Genomic DNA, 18,445 nt, shown 5'->3' on the forward strand with positions numbered 1-18,445 from the left:
ATGATTTGAGGGGGATCCCTGGGTGGCGCAGCGGTTTAGCACCTGCCTTTGGCCCAGGGCGCGATCCTGGAGACCGAGGATCGAATCCCACATCGGGCTCCCGGTGCATGGAGCCTGCTTCTCCCTCTGCCTGTGTCTCTGCCTCTCTCTCTCTCTCTCTCTGTGACTATCATAAATAAATAAATAAAATAAATAAAAATAAAACAAACAAACAAACAAACAAAATGACTTGAGGATGTAGTCCAGCAAAGTGAAATGTGAATCCAAGGAAGATCCTGTAACAAAGATGCAGCTCTAAGCGAGTAAGTGAGTGAAACTCAGAGTTAATTGTAAAAGGATTGAGGCATAATTGTGGAAATGATCTGGGATTTGCACTCCACACCGAGGTGATCAGTGGCGGCAGAGGGGTGAAGATACACAGGCTGTCTTTATATTCGATCAAAAATATAAGTTTAGATTCGTGTGCTGCCAGCTTGAGGGTGGAAACCACCAGAACACTAGAAAGGACGTGTACAACTTCCCAAGCATTAGTGGCAAATGTGTTGAATGGAAGCAAAAAAAAAAAAAAAAAAAGAAAAAAAAAATTCTAATCCATGCAATGGAAGGTGAAAAAGAATTATGAAGACAGAGAAAGTATGATAACTGTTTAAAAAAATAAGGAAAAAAAAAACTGTAGGATTCCATTTGAGTAGATCAATGATCATACTAAAGGTAAAGGCATTAAAACCCTTGTAAGGGAGAGAGAGATGTTTGTCGTAGCAAAATAAGCGGAAAAGGCCAGCCCTTCCCTGGACGTGTGCAGGAGGCACCTTCGACCACCACACAAAATGTTGAAAGTAAAAGATGTGTTCGATGTGATTATATGACTCGGTTCCCATGCAGGGCCCCACATCGCGTTAGTTAGCATGTCTGCCCTGTGACTTCCCATCCATCTATGTAACATTTCCTCCTTCTTTCCTTACGTGTCGTGATCCGGACATTTTCGAACGGTACTAGTCATTTGTTTCATGGAATTCTTTCGGCTTGTGTTGGTCCCATATTTTCTCGTTAGCAGACTGAGGTTATAAATTTTTGGCAAAAAAGAAAAAAAAAAAAGTCCGCAGGGGTGGTGTACCTTTTTCAGGGCATCCTTTTGAGGAGTATGTGATGTTGCTGTGTCTTGTCCCTGGTGATATTAACCTTGAAAACGTGGATGAGGTACTATCTGTGCGGTTATGATTTTTGTAACTGATAGTTATCTTGGGGGAGTTGCTTTCATCCTATGAAAACGTGCTGTTTCTTCTTAAAACCTTTACCCCTTGATTTTAGCATCCACCAGTGAACAGTGTCGGCTATAGTTATTACTGTGGTGTGAGCCAAAGGGTGATTTTAAGAAATATTTTATTTAAGTTCAATTTGTGTAACATTCAGTGCTCATCCCGTCAACCCAATGATGATTTTCTATTTCCCTCATTCCTAATGTGTTTAGAGTTTGGAATCCTTCTGTAAGGAATTGCTGTTCCTTCTTCCCCATTTACTTACTTATTCAATTAATAAGTATTAGTATGGATGTTAGGTTAGTTTTAGATTAGATTACTATTACATATGTATGGGGACGCCTGGGTGGTTCAGTGGTTGAGCATCTGCCTTCAGCTCAGGGCGAGATCCCGGGGTCAGGGATGGGGTCTGGGATCGAGTCCCACGTCGGGCTCCCTGCATGGAGCCTGCTTCTCCCTCTGCCTGTGTCTCTGCCTCTCTCTTTGTCTCTCTCATGAATGAATAAATAAAATCTTAAAAAAATATTCCTTGAATATTCATTTTATACTTTGGGTTTCCTATTTGTTTCCTTGTTCAAATCCTGATCGTCACCCTGTATCCTTTTGATGTGCCTGCATCTTTTTTCTGGCTTTTCCTCAATTTTTTTTTTTTTTTGTCATCACAAGATATTCCAGCCTATGATAGAGTAGAATTGAAGAAAAAAAAAATATATATATATATATAATGGAACACAGGAAAATTTCATTTTGAGAAAAGGTACAGTCTTTCAAAATTTGAGTCCTGAACTTGTATGCTACTAACAATGTAGGTTTTGAATACATAAAATAAAAGCTGATGGAGATCGTAGTGGACATCTGTCAGTTTCTCCTGGCTCAGCATTCATCCCAAGGCCCGTGCATTTTTGAAAGAGAAATACCTTTCTGCGGGATGACTGGAATCAGCCTACCTAACACAGTTAGGTATAGGGGTCAAGATCTTCAAGTTTGCATAAGATTTAAGGATGAGCAGAACGGATGCAAAGCTCCATAGGAAGATTGCGCTGAGTTTGATGGGATCTTGGATGCACGCTTCACGTTTGTATGAAGCAAAGGGGACAGCACGTCCTGTGTGTTGAATGTTCCCTTGGTCTCCTAGTACTTGGTGCTATGTCTTTTCCAGGGTTATCCTCTCCAAGGTGTTTGATGAAGTAATCGAGGTAAACCTGATAGACAGTGCAGACTACATCCACCTGGCCTTTCTGAAGAGGCCTGAGCTTGGGGTCACCCTCACCAAGCTTCACTGTTGGACTCTCACCCATTACAGCAAGTGTGTCTTCCTGGATGCAGATACTTTGGTGAGTACAGAGGGATAATGAGGACCTGATACTCCACTTGGTGAGGAACCCTTCAAGGACATTGCCTTCCCCTTTTTAAGGGGGTTGCTGATTCCTACAGGTGGATTCCCACCAGGTAACATGCATCTGTATCACCAGCATTGGCCAAAATTAGATATGACATAGCACTAGCACTGCTGTAACCCTGCCCCCGAGGCTCCTTTCCTAGGAGGGGTTAATAATCACGTGATGTCATCTACACAAAATAGAATAATTAGAAAAAATATTTTGCCTTGGTTGCATATTGAGTTACATAGTTCTGATTGGACTGGTGCACCTGGCTTCTTAGGCTGTGGCGTCCTCCGTGCGTCATTTGGGGTAGTGGCCTACGGTGTAGGAACCAATGACGACGACTCTGAAAAACGGCCATTGGAAAGTTGAAATGGGAAATGACGCTGGGGTGTTGGCATCCGTTCTAGATTGTCTTGGTTGTGTCAAAGCGGGTCTCTAGGAAGATGGAGAGGTTCAGAGGAAAGTGAGGCCAGTAACGCAGTTGGAGGCACGTTTTCTTTGTTCCAAACGGAGCACAATTTAGCAAGGCGGCGGGTGTTGGAGGGGGTCTGGCGTCAGTCAAGTTCTAGAAGGCAACAGATTACATCATACCGACTTGCAGGCCTCTTCACGTGTGCATTTTCAGAGGTTTGTTGGTCACGTTTGCTAGGTTAAAGAGGATACACAGCCAGGCGAGCTCGCTAGAGGATTTTAAGAACCTTGAGAAAATAGTTTCAGAGACGGTGTTAGTTCCATCACTCGAAATAAACCGGAGGGCAATCTTAGGGTCTCTCCTCCTCCTAAAGCAAGCCTTAGAGAAAGCGTCAGCTCAAAAAATGGGCACAGGTTTCCAATCACTACACGTTGGCCACCCTCGGGTTCCTGCTGCATTTGTCACCTGCATCCCGGAGGTAAGAGACGTGACGCTACGGGTTCCCCATGCTCTGCTCGGCCAGGTGCTATCCAACATCGACGAGCTGTTTGATAGGACAGAGTTTTCTGCAGCCCCCGACCCCGGATGGCCGGATTGCTTCAATAGCGGGGTGTTTGTCTTCCAACCGTCTCTCGAGACGCATGGCCTCTTGCTGCAGCACGCCACCGACCACGGCAGCTTTGATGGTGAGCGACGGGATGCTGGAGGTGGGTGGGAGGGGAGGGGGCCGTTTCCAGCGCCCATACCCCTGCCTCATCCTCACTCCCCCTGGATATGGGAGTGGCACTAATCAGTTAAACAGGGGGTGGGAGCATGAGGACGGTCGGGGTGGGAGGGATAAGTGAAGTCAGTAACTAAGTACGCGACAAACCCATTGAGGAAAATATCCTCAGTGAGTAAGAAGAACGATTCCCCAAACCTGACCATACAGAAATAAGTAGGCGAACCTTTCTCTAAAGACCCGGTAATAGAGTTTTTTTCAGCATCACAAGCCATCCGATCTCTGGGGCAGATAGGGTTCTGTAGTTGTAGAGCGAAAGCAGCCACCGACAAGGCTTCAATGAGCATGGCTGCGTTCCTGTAAAACCTTATTAACAAAAACGGATGCCAGCCTCCTTTGACCAGCCCCTGACGTAGCATAAAGTCAAGCGAGCCACGAGAAGCCGATATTTGGCTTGATTGCGCGTTAGTAGATGCGGAAAATGCTAGAATTGTTGTCACAAAAAGAAAACCGTACACCGACCAAGAATCGTCTCTGCGTAAGGGCGAGGAGTTGCCCACCAGGCAAACACGGTTGGGGAAAGAGTGTGGCTACAAGATAAAATTCATTACGGGAGGAATGGAGAATTTTGGAGACAATGTGAGGGTATAATTATCAAAGGTTTGGGTTATGAGTGGAGAATTTTGGAGAGAATACGCACTGTTAAAATTAGTGATATGGGTGATCCATTCTTTTTGAGACAAACGATCATATTGTAATGGGCTTAGAGAAAAGAAGTACAATGGGACCGCACGTGCGACTGTGTATTTTAAGCCCTTCAAACACGTGGAAGGGCTGGACCACGCGTGATTAACCTCCTTGGGTGTACGTTCACCATTTAGGGGCAGATCAAGGCTTATTGAATAGCTTCTTCAGTAGCTGGTCGACAGCAGACATCCACAAGCACTTACCGTTCATCTATAACTTGAGCAGTAACACGGCGTACACCTACAGCCCCGCTTTCAAGCGGTAAGTTCTCCACTTTCTAGATCCTTCCATGCCTGGTGCCTTCCAGCAACCCTGTCTCTAGAATCCTTATCAGCCTTTGGCATGTGGGACAAAAACAAATTAGATCATCCCTCTCGTTGCCTCTTGCTTTAAATTATAGGTAGTCAAGGCGGTGAGGCTTAATGGTTGTGGTTCCCAAAGTATGGCCTAAGGAACCCCCGACGGGTTCTCCACAATTCTTTCAAATGTCTGCAGAGTCTAGATGACTTAAAAAAGTTATTCTAAGATGTTATTTTTTTCTTCTCTTATCATTTTTCTTTTTTTGTAAGTATACAGGGGGATTTTATAGGAATTCCATGACGTGGTAAAATAACACACTAAAAATTAAAAAAAAAAATAGAACCACGCACTAAATGCAGATGCAGATAAGAGAAAGCACCTGTCTCCTCTTGGGATGGTCAGCATCATTCCTTTGGGAATTGCTTTTCGAAAATACAATTATTTTTCACGAAAAAGTATGAAATGAGCGTCAACATCTCGTGAGTGGATTGATTTCTAACAAATTGGTTAAATCTGTCTTCAGATTTCTCGGCTTTGTTGTCCGTGACGGTAAATGCATACAGATAGGATCCACGTGAACAAAGCTCAACTCTCGGTCCTCGGTGTGTTTTAAGAATGTCAAGAAGAAAAAAAAAATTAAAAAAAAAAAAAAGAATGTCAAGAAGTCTTAGGACCAAAACATTTGAGATTCGCTGCTGTCGGTGATGTTGTTATAAACAAAAGTGGAAAGTTTGAGCAGAATCTAGGGAAAGAATAATTCTAGAAGCATGTATTTTTAACAGCGAACATATTGCCTCCAAGGAGCAGAAATGGGTCCTTGGGGAGTGAAAACATCCTATTTTTTCTGATGTATAAAGCAGAGATGTACATACAGAATGCGGATATACAGTGCAAATTTCATGGGAAGATGATTATGGGGAAAAAATGTTTAAAAACGTTGAGAGGAGAAAATTCACAATCTTGTAAGAGAACCCAGTTTTCTTGTTTGTAGCTAGTGTTGTCTACCGTAAAAGCGATTTTTGGGAGGGTCCTTGTTGTTTTAAGATGATGTTTTGGGCAATCTACGATAATGTTTATCTTTATAAGACTCTTGATTTAGTCTTCTGGTTTGAGGATTCCCTCAAATGGGTTTGAGGATTCCCAATAGGTTATAGTGAAGTTTCTTGGTAGATAGAAAACAAAATACTCCAAATGTTCATTGTTTAAAAAAAAAATTAAGGAAAATTACCACCCGGTCCACCTAGTAGCGTTGAGACAAGTGTCCATGTACTGCTTTCTTTGATGTGTGTGGTGGTTGTGGAGTGCTTCCTGCATGCATGTGATCACTTCCACGTGCAAAGTAGATCGTTTTGTGTTTCTTCCTCAGATTTGGCTCGAGTGTGAAGGTCGTCCACTTTTTGGGGCCCACGAAGCCCTGGAACTACAAGTACAACCCCCAGACTGGCTCGGTTTTGGAGGAGGGCTCCGGGTTGGCCAACCAGCACCAGACATCCTTCCTTAACCTCTGGTGGAAAATCTACCAGCACAGCATCCTGCCCCTTTACGAAAGCTTCCAGGATGAAGAAGATCACGCATCTCCGGGACACACCGTAAGCCAGCGACACCCTCTAAAAGCAAGAGTTGAGGACGGGCATAGGCTCTGCGCGATCGATACCCGGTGTACTTACTCGGAACGCTCCCTTCTGTTTGAACATGCCGTATTTCATAGAGGACGCCGAAGATACAGACACCCTGGTTTGGTTTTTTTTTTTTCTGGCTCTAAATCATGAATGTTTAATGAGCCAAAATGTTGGTGTGATCTAGAGGGTTCGTGCATAAATAGATTATTTCAGTTGGCCGCCTTCATCAGGGAAAGAGCCACTTGCAGCTAAGTGGCTGCGGGTGATTGATTACCATGTTGTTCTAGGAGATACTTGCCAATTTACATCATCAATGCAAGTGGCTTTTGGAGGACGTTGCTCAAGAGGATTTTTGAAACCGTTGATTGAGACCAATTTGATTTTTAAAAAAATGTAATGGTAACCCTTCATGCACTCAATAGTCCCGTTTGTGCAGCCAGTTTAGTACGGATACACCTGCCGCGCAGAAGGCTTCTTGAAATTCGGTCCCAGGAAAGGTTATTACCTGATCGTTATTTACCAGCGCGTGTGTTAGTACCAAGCGGCCTGATTGAAAAGAATCCATACAAATTGAAAATAACCTCTGCCACAGTTTTTGTTTGGTGGAACTAGGGGCTGCTTCTCTTTGGAAGGACTGAGTTTCTCTGATCATGTCACACGAGGGAATAGGAGTTTATTTGTGTTTGTGTTGCCACTTATTTCCTGCCAGGTGGTTTGCAAGGTGTCACAGTTTACGGGGAGGAAGAAAAGATGTGGAAGTCAGGTGGTTCTGAGGAATAAGTCTAGGAGACGTGACCCATGTGGTGGTTCTTGCCAGAATGGTGGCAACTTCCTGGAGGACCACCTGTCACCTGTTTTATTAGAACTTACCTTTGTGAGTTGTCCCATGGCCACGAGCCCTACGGCCCTGGGGGTCTCTGTGTCGGTCCTGCGGCACGGCAGTGCTTGCTTTTGTTTCCACAGTGTCAGACCCTGGCCCTAGAAGATTTATAGGTTGTTGATAGGTTCTCAGGGCCTGGTTTCATAAGTCTGTGTGCATTCCTTGGGTGAGCTTATGTTTATTGAGTGCAGATGATTGATACGGTTGGGGAGCGCTGGCCTCATAGAGGACGGGACGGGTCCTGGGGTCCCCAGGGCAGCCAGAGAGTTAAAAAGATGTAAGGAGGACTTACCGGATGCATCCCTCTTTGTGCAGGCTGCTGTCGAGGAGTTGGGTGCAATATCAGCAGTGGGGTCCAGCCAGCCTTGGCCTGCTCAGGGCCCTGTGGAGCAGACCGTGGTCTCGGATGACACCCCACCCTCACCCAAGGGATGCCATGCGGAAGACGTAAGTACCCGCCCTCCACACAGGTGTGCCGGGAGAGTCAGACGCTGGCTCCCGGAGGAGACAGAGCTCCGAGCCTGCTCCCGGAGCTCCTGGGGCTCCCGGGGAGGGAGAGGGCGTGGCCCCGTCTGCGGGGTGCTCCGGCTTCGAGGGGCTCCTGCGTTCGTGTGGATCGTCGCACCGTTTCACATGGCGTACGTGGCGTAGTGCTCTCACAGGTGTGCGTCCCAATCCTGGGAACCTGAAACCGCTACCTTATCTGGAAACGGGGTCTAGGCAGCTGTGGTTAGGTTGAAGACCTCGAGAGGATGACTCTAGGTTTTCCAGGTGGCCCTGTGTCGTCACCAGGGTCCTCAGACGGGGGAGGCAGAGGGAGATTTGCTGATAGAACGTGAGGTGATGGAAGAGGCCACATAGAGACGGGAAGAGCTGCGTGCTGCTGCCGTCAGGGGCGCGTGGCCATAAGCAGGGTTGGAGGGCCCTCGGGACGCAGGAAGAGGCCAGGAGATGGAGCATCTGGGGGAGCCGCCAGAAGGAACTCCACTGGGCCCACATCTTGGCTTCAGCCCAGGGACACCCGTGTCGGAGTTCTGAGCTCCAGAACCGCAAGATGGTTAGTCTGCATCGTTTGGGGCCACCCCAAAGGGGAAGCAAGAGTGAGCATTTGTCCCAGCGGCCACAAGAAGCTAATACCCTGAGAACAGGTGTCGGGTCTCATCCTGATATTGTGGGGTCCCCAAACATTCAAGTTCAAGAGGTGTCGCCTGCATCTCCCTGGAGCCCAGCTGCCAGGCCACGCAGTTCTGCAGCCGGAGAGCTTTCGCCAGCCCCTCGATGAGACTATGACTTGCAGATCCGTGCTGACCCGTGTGCTCGTTTCTCCTGAGCCTGGGTCTGCTGAGTGCTCCTCCTCGGAGAAGAAAACTAATACCGGGTCTTATTTGCAGAAGGGATAACACCAAACGAGGCCGTTCTTTCTCCCTCCCCGATCGCTGAGTGAGTACGTTGGAATAATGTCCAGTGTTTAAAGATTTCTGAATTTGAATCCTCATGTTGAAAGCCGGTTTTATTCCCTTAATTCCTCACCGAGATTATTAGGAATTTGTAGCCGGAGATGGCTCTCGGGGGTGGTGGGTTCAAGGGCTGTTGTATTTTTCTGTGTGCTTCACCCGGGGTTGGTGGAACTGTCATAGATTGGGAACAGCCAGTGTTTAAATTTTAGGAAACGTGTCTGTGGGAGGGACTCTACGCTTTATTATAATGTGGAGTAAATTACCTCGTCTGGGCAGCTTCACGCCGTAATAGTCTTTGAGTTGTGATTTCACGTCAACGCAAACAAATGGAGCAGACGCAGGGACAGCCGGGTCCATCCGTGGTGGACGATTGTGGTGCCATTTGGGCAAGTTTGCTCTGGCCGCGAACCCTACCCCATCCTCAAGGGGCAGGACTGGGGGAAGGAAGATGGTGGGAGAGAGCCCAAGATTGGAGAAAAGTGGGCTCAGAACAAGTCCCTGTGTGGAAGGAGGAACGTCACTGAACGTCATTGAACGTGTGACCCTGCGGGCCGTGGGGTCTATAGATGGGGCCTGGGGCTGTCATCTTCCTGGGCTCCGTGGAGTCTGAGCCCGAGGCCCAAGGGATCGGTAGACGGGAGGCGACTCCCCAGGTGGGTTGAGTGTGGCCCGTTCAGGACAGTTCACTAGTCCTCACAAGTAATTGTGGGACTCCCAACTCTAGTCTTGGCTGCCGTCCCTGCTCCCGCTCACCTCCGTACGTACCCCCAGGCCCCGGGCTTGGAGAACCTCTCCAGACGGTGGGTCGCTGCGGTCAATGACCCGTGTCTACAGATGGCGAGAGGAAGCGGCCGGGGGAAGGAATACAGAACAGTCCACCTGGAGGTGTGACTTTGATCCGTACTAACGTGGTGTTTTGGGGTGTCTGCTTCACTCTTCTCTCCTGCTCTAACCCACCCTTCCATCCTGCCGTCTGTGAATTCTGCGTTGCAGTGATTGACGGTTGAAGAAATCTGGGTGGCCTGCCTGATTGCTGATGAGCACGTGTCTCCAGAAGCGAGGAAATCCTCACGCTTTTAAAAGGAAGGGATGCCCACCTCAGTGCCCGACACCGAGGGAGGCACTTGACGGGATGAACACTGGGTGTTATTCTGTATGTTGACAAATTGAACACCGATAAAAAATAAATTTATTTAAAAAAATAATAAAAAAATTAAAAGGAAGGGCTGAAAAATAAATAAATAAATAAATAAAAGGGATGCATCACTAAATTCTACTCCTGAAGCCGATATTATACTATATTAACTCACTAGAATCACGCTGTATGTTAACTCACTAGAATTTATTTTTTTTAAGATTTTATTTATTTATTCAAGACAGAGAGAGAGAGGCAGAGAGACACAGGCAGAGGGAGAAGCAGGCTCCATGCACCGGGGAGCCCGACGTGGGACTCGATCCCGGGTCTCCAGGGTCACGCCCTGGGCCAAAGGCAGGCTCTAAACTGCTGAGCCACCCGGGCTGCCCTCAGTAGAATTTAAATAAAAATTTGAAACAAGAATTAAAAAGGAAGGGAAGCTTCCACGGTATCTGGGGTATGGTTCCTTATTTGGGAATTAATTATGCATCATCACTGCCACCTACCGGCCATGTATTGAATCATTGACCCCGGGTCTTTAGTTTGCGGAGCTGGAACCCTGTCTAAAAATAAATTCAAAAAAATAAAATAAATAAATAAATAAATAAATAAATAAGTAAACAAGTAAATAAGTAAATAAATAAAAAATAGAAGATCATTTTCATAAATTCCTGAAAGTGTACAAGAGCTGGGTCCTGAAATTGGGATCCTTATTGAAGATAGCAGCCTTTCTATATATAATGATGGCAACAGTATTGACAAGGTCTCGGTTTTCCAAAATAAAGCTAAATGTCTCATTTTCTTCCCGTATGAGTTAATGTATTCGCCATGTACTGTCTTCACAGCCAAGTGTTTTGTCCTCCAGTGTCTTGGGTGGGGAAATGTACTTAAATGGAAAGTGAGGAATGCCCTTTGTTTTTTTAGAGTTATTGGTTGTTTTTATTGTGACTTCGTAGAACATCCCATTTTGTTTTCGTAAAAGCTTTCGTGGAGGGATAACACACATGTAAAAAAAAAAGGAAAAACAAAAACAAAAACAAAACAAAACAAAACAAAAAGGCCACACATGATAAGTATACAGGTTGATGCATTTTCAGAGTGAAAAGCGTCCTAAATCGCCGCAATCCAGGTCCAGAAACTCACCCCAAGGGACCTCTCGCACCCTCGCAGCCACTAGGAAATGCTCTCCCGACCTTGACCCACACCACTTCCTTGCGGGTGCTTTCGAGCGCCTTCTAAGGGGGGGCCCCACAGTATGTACTTTTGGGTCTGGTCTCTTTCAGTTGACATCTGTACGAGATCGATTCGTCCTGCTGAGTGGGTCGGTAGTTCATTTATTCTCATGGGCTGCGTATTATCAAATCGTAGCAAGACCCGAAGAATCGATTAATTCCGGCGTTGATGGGCGCGCTGCCGTTTTGGGTAACACGGGTATCACCCTGCTAGCAGCAAGCCTATTCATGCATGTTGTTGCCCTTGCTAAGCGTTTTTGGAGACGTTATACCTAACAACGGTGCGGTCGTTACATCAAAGGGCATCGCGTGTTAGTAGATTCCGCCCAGGATTTTGCAAGCGGCTGCAGCCCTAGCGGGGTTTGGGAGCTCTGGATGACGCCACATCTTCATTCCGCAACCTTCCAAGGTGCCGGTGAGCACGTGGGGCATCTCCTTGTGGTTTTATTTTTTATTGCATTTTTTATACATTTATTTTTTTATTGGTGTTCAATTTGCCAACACCCAGCGCTCATCCTTGTGGTTTTAATTTGCACGGTTGAGATGATGTTCAGTTAACTCGAGCCAGTTCTTAGGTGCTTATCAAGCTTTGACTCTTTTGGAAATGCTTGTTCAAATACTTTGAACATTTTTCTCCAGAGTTTCCTTTTTTTCTTTAAGTTAGCATCTGGACGACGTGTATATTCGAGATACAAGTTCTTTTTCGGTAGTAGAGTACGTATTAATATTTTTTTCCTACTCTGTTGCCTTTTCAGTCCCTAAACGGCATCTTTCTACGAAGAGAAGTTTATAGTTTAGCCACGTTTTAGTATTTCCTTTAGGAGTAGTATGTCTTGTTTATTCTTTAGGGTATCTGTCCGTAAACTAGGGTCATGAAGATAATCATCTTCGTTGTCTTACAGAATTTTTATTGTTTCCACTTTTTACACAGAAGCGCATCATCTACTTGGGATGGATATTAGGTAACGAATGCGTTTGGGGTCAACATTCACTAGTGTGACTTGGGTGTCTGTCATTAATTCACGGCACGGGTTATGGACCACACCAGTGCTCCCCGCCTGCTTAGTCATGTTTCCTTTGCCGTCAGTTTAGTGCCCATATGTGGATGAATCTATTTCCAGACGCGAGTTTTTTGCTTTATTTCTCCCTTTCTTGCACCGATAATTACTGCCCTGGTTACCGTGGCCTTAAAAGTCTCATTACCGGTCCTGCAAGTACTTCAACTTTTTTCTTCTTTCCTTGCCTCTTGAAAATTTCCTTTAAATTTCCATATGAATATTAGGATCAGCTTCACAGTTTCTTGGAATACAAAAAAAAAAAAAAAAAAGAAATCATCTGGAATTTTGGGTAGGATTGCATTGATTCTATAGATGGGTTTTAGAAGAATTAATATCACCAAAGTTTGAGTCTTCTGCTCTATGGACTTCCTATTTTTAGATTTTTTAAAGGATTTTATTTATTTATGAGAGACACAGAGAGAAAGGCAGAGACACAGGCAGAGGGAGAAGCAGGCTCTCTGCAGGGAGCCCAACGCGGAACTCGATCCCAGGACCCCGAGATCACGACCCGAGCAGAAGGCAGATGCTTGACTACTGAGCCACCCACAGATCTTCTTTAATTTCCTTCAATATGGTCATTTTCCTAGTAAAGATCTTGCATACATTTTACTGGACTTATTCCTAGTTTTTGAGGCCATTATAAATAGTGTTATTGTAAAACCTACGATTTTTGCCTGGATCCTTTTGGTTATTCTGCATACCTCATTACATCACCTGCAAGGAAAAAACAGTCCCGTAGTTTGCTAAGATGTCAATCATACATCGACCGTGTCACCTGTCCATTCCACTCCTACGGTATTTACTCAAGATAAATGAAAGCATACGTTCATACGAAGACAGCAGATTTGATGTGTAATAGCTCAGAACCGGAGATGACTCAAGTGTGTGTCCATCAACACGTCAAAGTGTGAACACATTGCGGCCCGTCCATACACTGGAATGCTACTCGGCAATGAAAGGGAATGCACTCCGGAGACAGGCAACCGATGTGCAAAACGTAATCATACCGAGTCAAAGAAGCCGGACCAAAAAAAAAAAAAAAAAGGATATGTACCAAGTGGTTCCATTTCTCTAAAATACTAGAAGAGGTGAAATAATCTACAGTGTCAGATAAAAGATGAGAGAGGGCCCCTGGGGATGGTGGAGGAAGGAGGGAGAGATTACTGCGGAAAACTTTTGGCGATGACACGTATTTGCTCTCTTGACTGTGTCAAAATTTGCCCATTTGTACAGGTTAGTCCCAATTTATAGTATGGAAACGGTACTTCAGTAAAGCTGTTAACGAAGCAAGACGCGTGAAGTTACTATATGGTCTTGGCACATCTTCGTCTTGTTATGAAATAATTTCTACCAAAGTTTATTGCCTTAAAGCTTCGTTTTGCTTAGTACTTACGTGGTATGTTTCGCTCTGCCTTTTTCCTGTCAATCTTTCCATGTTCTTAACGTTGAGGCTGGAACTATCTAAAAAATTCGGAATGGGGTTCTGTTTTCTTTTTATCCATTTCCTTTTTTTTTGCCTTTTAACTGGGGTAGATTGTTAACATTTGATACAATTACTGGGATATTTATGTTTAAATCTCTCCTATGGTTGGTTTATTTATTTATTTTATTACCGATTTGAAAGATATTTTTCTCTCTTTTTAATCTTTCTTTGGATACACGAATGTATTTTTAGTTATTTCATTTTAGCCTCTCCTTCCATGTCACTGTGGCATTATTTTGATCGTTTTTTTAGTGGTTACTTGGAGATTTTCCAATTGTCATTCCTGACTTTGATGTCACGTAATGTATTTACGACTTAGAGACTTCCAGGAGGTAGAAGAACCCAGAAGGGTTTCAGATTGTTCTCTTCCCCCCGGCATTTTGTGCTGTTGTTGTCTGTTTTAATTCTGTAACCACTTCCTGCCGTCCAAGTCCACTTACCTATGTCATCTTATTTTCATTCCGTGTTTCTTTCTATCAATAACAGCTGTCTTCTCCCCTCAAAGAACTTCCGTTATTATCCATTTTATTATTTTATTTATTATTATTATTTTATTATTATTCATTTTAATTCAGGCTTCATGCTGAAAAATTCTCTCCACTTGTATATCTGAAAATTCCTTTACTTAACCTTCATTTTGCGGCCAGGTTTTCCGGGATGCACAATGCTCACTTGTCAGTTCCTCTTACGAGGCACTTTGACGATGTTGTTCCTGCATCTCCTGACGCCCATCATCGCTCTGCAGATTCATCTCCTAGATTCGTGTTTAGGCACTTGAGGGCGATTTATCTCTTCTCTCTGGCTGCCCTGAAGATTTTTCTCCTGGGCTTTAATTATCTGTTTTATAATCAACAGCTCTGGCTTTATTATTTTCCCTATTTGTCCTACTTGCAGGCTGTAGCTTGAGCCTGTATTCCTTCTGCGCATTCTGTGTCTCTGTATGTCTCTGTCTCCCCCTCCCTCTCCCCACTCTTCTTTCCTTTTAGGACTCTGATGACATCTCATTAGGACTTGTTACCATGTTTGCCGCATCTATGACTCCCTTCTCTACATCTTTCCTCCCATTTCTCCTTCCATGCTTCATTCCACTGGCCTATTTTCCAATTGATCGATCTTCTCTTTCATTGCGTTTCATCAGTTGTGAAACCCATGGTCTCAACAGTCCATTTCAGCTATTTTTAACCCCAATTAACATAAAATGTTAATAGCACAGCTTCCATATTTCATTGAAATTCTCCAACTTGTCCCTTTATTTCATTTAAAGTATCTCTTACACTTGATTACAGTCCACGTCTGATAAATCCTATATCTGGGATTTCGTGTGGATCTTGTGGTTCTTGTGGTTTGATTTTGTTTTTCCTCTTGCTCTTCATTCATGTGGTCTTGTCTTGCTCTGTGCTAGGTGATTATTGATACCACACGACACATTGCTTATGGAGAAACTGCAAGGATCGTTGGGAGTTTTGAATCATCAACATCCAGTGGGCATTGCTTCCCCCCCACCCCCCAGGAAGGAAATTTTCATAGAGGTGATTTGCCCACACCCCGTGGGAGGCTGAGCTGGTGTGAAATTGGGCTTCTGTGTTTGTAAGAGCGCTCTATTTCTGCCCCTCTTTTTAGTGGAGTCCCTCATGAAAGCCTGCGGTGTACAGCGGGTCCCTCCTGAACACCTCATCATTTATGAGTTCCTCGGCCTCATAGCACCTCTGAAATGTCTGCTTAAACTCTTGTCTACAGCCTCTTGCTTGCCTAAAGGGGAAATAAGATGCCGGATGCACTTATGATATTGATATTACAGGCGCAGCCCAGCCTGCCCACATGACTTCTGCGTGTGTTTGCAGGGAGAATTGGGGCAATGTGTCAGCGTTCTCTAGCCTCTGGCAGACGTGATTAGGTTAATCTTGCGGAAGCCTTTGGATCATTTACAGACCCCAGCCTGTGGGCACAAACTTGCTTCCTGACCATGAATTGATTAGGCGCGGGGTATTAACAGCCCCAAATAGGTAAAAATCTATGTCTGTGTCCCAGTCAGCTTTGGTGGCAGAGGCATGCTGGGCTCCATGCAGTCATCGTGGGATCCAAAATCTTCCTGTTGTTCTGCTCCAGCTTCTTCTAGGACATTCCATGTCCACTGTGGCTCCCTGAGACAGAATTAGCCCTCCCCGCTGAAGCCAGCCATTGCACACAGTGCCCTGTATTTTCTCCTGTGCACATGGAATGACCGTAGCTATGGACCATCCTTGGAAGCATGGAGAAAATAATCCCTCGAGTTGCTCTCTGTGGGGGGTTGTTTCTTGTGGAACCTCAGTTGAAATAGGTTGGAGGGATCTTGTTCCTCATGTGACATGTGAAGAGCGAGAGTGAGAAAAGCATATCCCACCTCAGTGGAGGTGAGTCACAGTGCATCTCAGTGGCATGGGTGAGAAGTCGCCGTGCGTCTCCACTTACGTACAAAGAAGACGGGAGCCCAACACAGTGTGAACCCAACACAGTGGAGCAGCTGCAGGAGTTGGTGACCCTGGCCGTGTCTGCCCCACACCTGATCCTTGTCGTGCTGCCTTTGTATCATGGAATCCAACAACCTAGATATTTGCGTGTTTTCAGATATTTGCAGGAGGGTTATTCTAATGTACTTTTCTTTCTCTCTTTATGACAGACGATAGGGTGGCCTGAACTTGAGACATCCGCTGGAGTGAGGTGTGACCCATTGTCACCACCCTCCCCCCAATGTGCAGACTCCTCAGGGACCCAGAGCACCTCGGTACACCTCATTTATACTCCTCCCGCACATCTGTGTCTCCTAGTGTTGTTTTCTTGGTGTGTCTGTGTCCGTCGAACAGCAGAGAAGATGCCCCATGCTTTTATTCTTCATCCTGTGATCTTGCCGAATGGTTTTCCCAACCTCGAATACGTGTTGCGATTAGTCCATAAAGGACCCAAGTGTCTGTTCAGACTTCTGTTGGTCATTTGGTCAGTCCATTTCCCTTTAGGAAGCATTAGAAATGACAAAGGTGTAACATCACCATAACACATATTCCCCCTTTTAAAAAGTTTTTTTGGTAGGATTTTGGATCCATCTTTAATATCAGTATTAAGGGATTATGGGTCATACCCTTGTTTTTGCTAAATGTGCCCTCATGAATCTGAGCTTCTGTTACCATGCATCATCAGAAGACAGAACTCAGAGTCTGCTATGCTCATTGAGACACGAGCTTAGTAAGATACTTTCATGGGCACTTGGTATAAGCTATAGTCAACCCTTCAACAACACAGGGTTGACTTGCACGAGTGCACTTATACACATGGATTTCTTCCCAAAAAATGCATGATAGCACTATATAAATGTATTTTCACATCTTGTGATTGTCTTAATCACATTTTATTTTCTCCATCTCGTTTTATTTTAAGAATACACTCTATAATATGTAGAACGTGCAAAATACATGTTGATCGACTTTTCATGTTACTGGTAAGGCTTTCGATCAACAGTGGGCTATTGGTAGTTATGTTTCTGGGGCGTCAATCGTTATATGTGGATTTTCTTTTTTTTTTTTTTTATATGTGGACTTTCGACTGTGTGTCGGTCAATGACCCTAATGCCACGTCGTTCAGGGCTGAACTGTAATTGAATCCCTGTGTGAAAAATTACCTTTGGTGCATCCCATAGAAACTTCCAGCAACTCATCTTGTGTGGGAAATAGTGGGTGTCGGGGGTGGATGGTGGGAGCGGACAGGCCTGCCTTTTCAAGTCTTTGCAGAAAGGGCCATTTGGCACGAGATTCATTTGATCATATTTTCCTCTGGCAAAGAGTTCTCTGTCCTTGTGGTTAAGACTAGTTGCCCGAGGCCGTCTGCAGACTAACAATGCAATGGTTATGTTTCTAGCAGCCCACGGATAAAGCAGAAGGTGACCCATCTCTGGAAATTTTGGAACCAAGCCAGGAGCCCCCTGTGGATGTCACCGGGGACCCCAGTCCTCAGGATGCTTTGGAGGTGGTACCCTAACTGTCTTGTCTGGCACTCCTGGTGGACGCTAGCTATCCACCATCTCTGGGGCCGGCAGCACTCGTGCGGCAACTGCTACCTCAATTTCCAGCTTGATTTGGTTTGAAATAAGACTCTGCCTGCATCTCTTGGTACTTCTGATTTGTCTTCCTCCTTCCTGGCATTTGCGTGGGGTGCTTGGTCACTTTATTTCCCATCCTTAATCACTGTGGCCTTTCTCTCTTTGCACACTGTTCTGCAAAACTGAATTGACATTCAGGGCTTTGCTGTTCTGTACGGCGAGCATGGGTACAATCACCCAGCAAGCCATTGTCTCAAATGAAGAGGATGAAAGCGAGAAAAATCTGGGGATGAATGTTTTGAGCTAAAATGGCGCTAGTGGTGCCTTTCCTTCCTCTTCTGTGTTCTTGTCTTAAATGTTCTTCTTTCTGTGGATATGTTTAATCAAAGCAATTGCAAAACAATTTTCTTTTTCTAACAGTGATTGAATGACACCTTTTGGTTTTTAAGTAAAGTTAATATGACTCCAGAGTCGGGTATTGGGTCTCCAATGAAAGTTAATATTGAACATGTGTCCATTTGAGAGGCTATAGCAGCATACTATAGAGGGGGGCTTATGCACATGGTACATTTATTTCTCACAATTCTGAGGGCTGGAAGTCCAAGGTCAAGGTGAGACGCGCTTCCTAGTTCATAGACCTCCATCTTCTTGCTGCGTCTTCATGCAGAGCAAGGGATGAGGAAGCTCCCAGGGG

General features: G+C 45.0%; 1 protein-coding gene across 4 annotated transcripts in view; it reads left to right on the forward strand.

Moving 5' to 3' along the window:
• The window catches only part of GYG2 (glycogenin 2), a 36,288-nt gene that overhangs the window by 14,036 nt on the left and 3,807 nt on the right, over window positions 1-18,445 (forward strand). For 2 of the 4 annotated variants that reach the window (XM_025435518.3, XM_035711618.2), the window contains exons 4-10: window positions 2,416-2,590; window positions 3,577-3,739; window positions 4,656-4,782; window positions 6,188-6,410; window positions 7,636-7,767; window positions 16,342-16,446; window positions 17,571-17,678. In XM_025435518.3, the coding sequence (XP_025291303.1) occupies window positions 2,416-2,590; window positions 3,577-3,739; window positions 4,656-4,782; window positions 6,188-6,410; window positions 7,636-7,767; window positions 16,342-16,446; window positions 17,571-17,678 (1,033 nt within the window). The remainder of the gene's footprint in view (window positions 1-2,415; window positions 2,591-3,576; window positions 3,740-4,655; window positions 4,783-6,187; window positions 6,411-7,635; window positions 7,768-16,341; window positions 16,447-17,570; window positions 17,679-18,445) is intronic. The other 2 variants (XM_025435527.3, XM_025435536.3) reach the window with 2 other exon arrangements.

Source organism: Canis lupus, chromosome X (genome assembly GCF_003254725.2).
Source record: "Canis lupus dingo isolate Sandy chromosome X, ASM325472v2, whole genome shotgun sequence".
Lineage (NCBI taxonomy): Eukaryota > Metazoa > Chordata > Mammalia > Carnivora > Canidae > Canis > Canis lupus.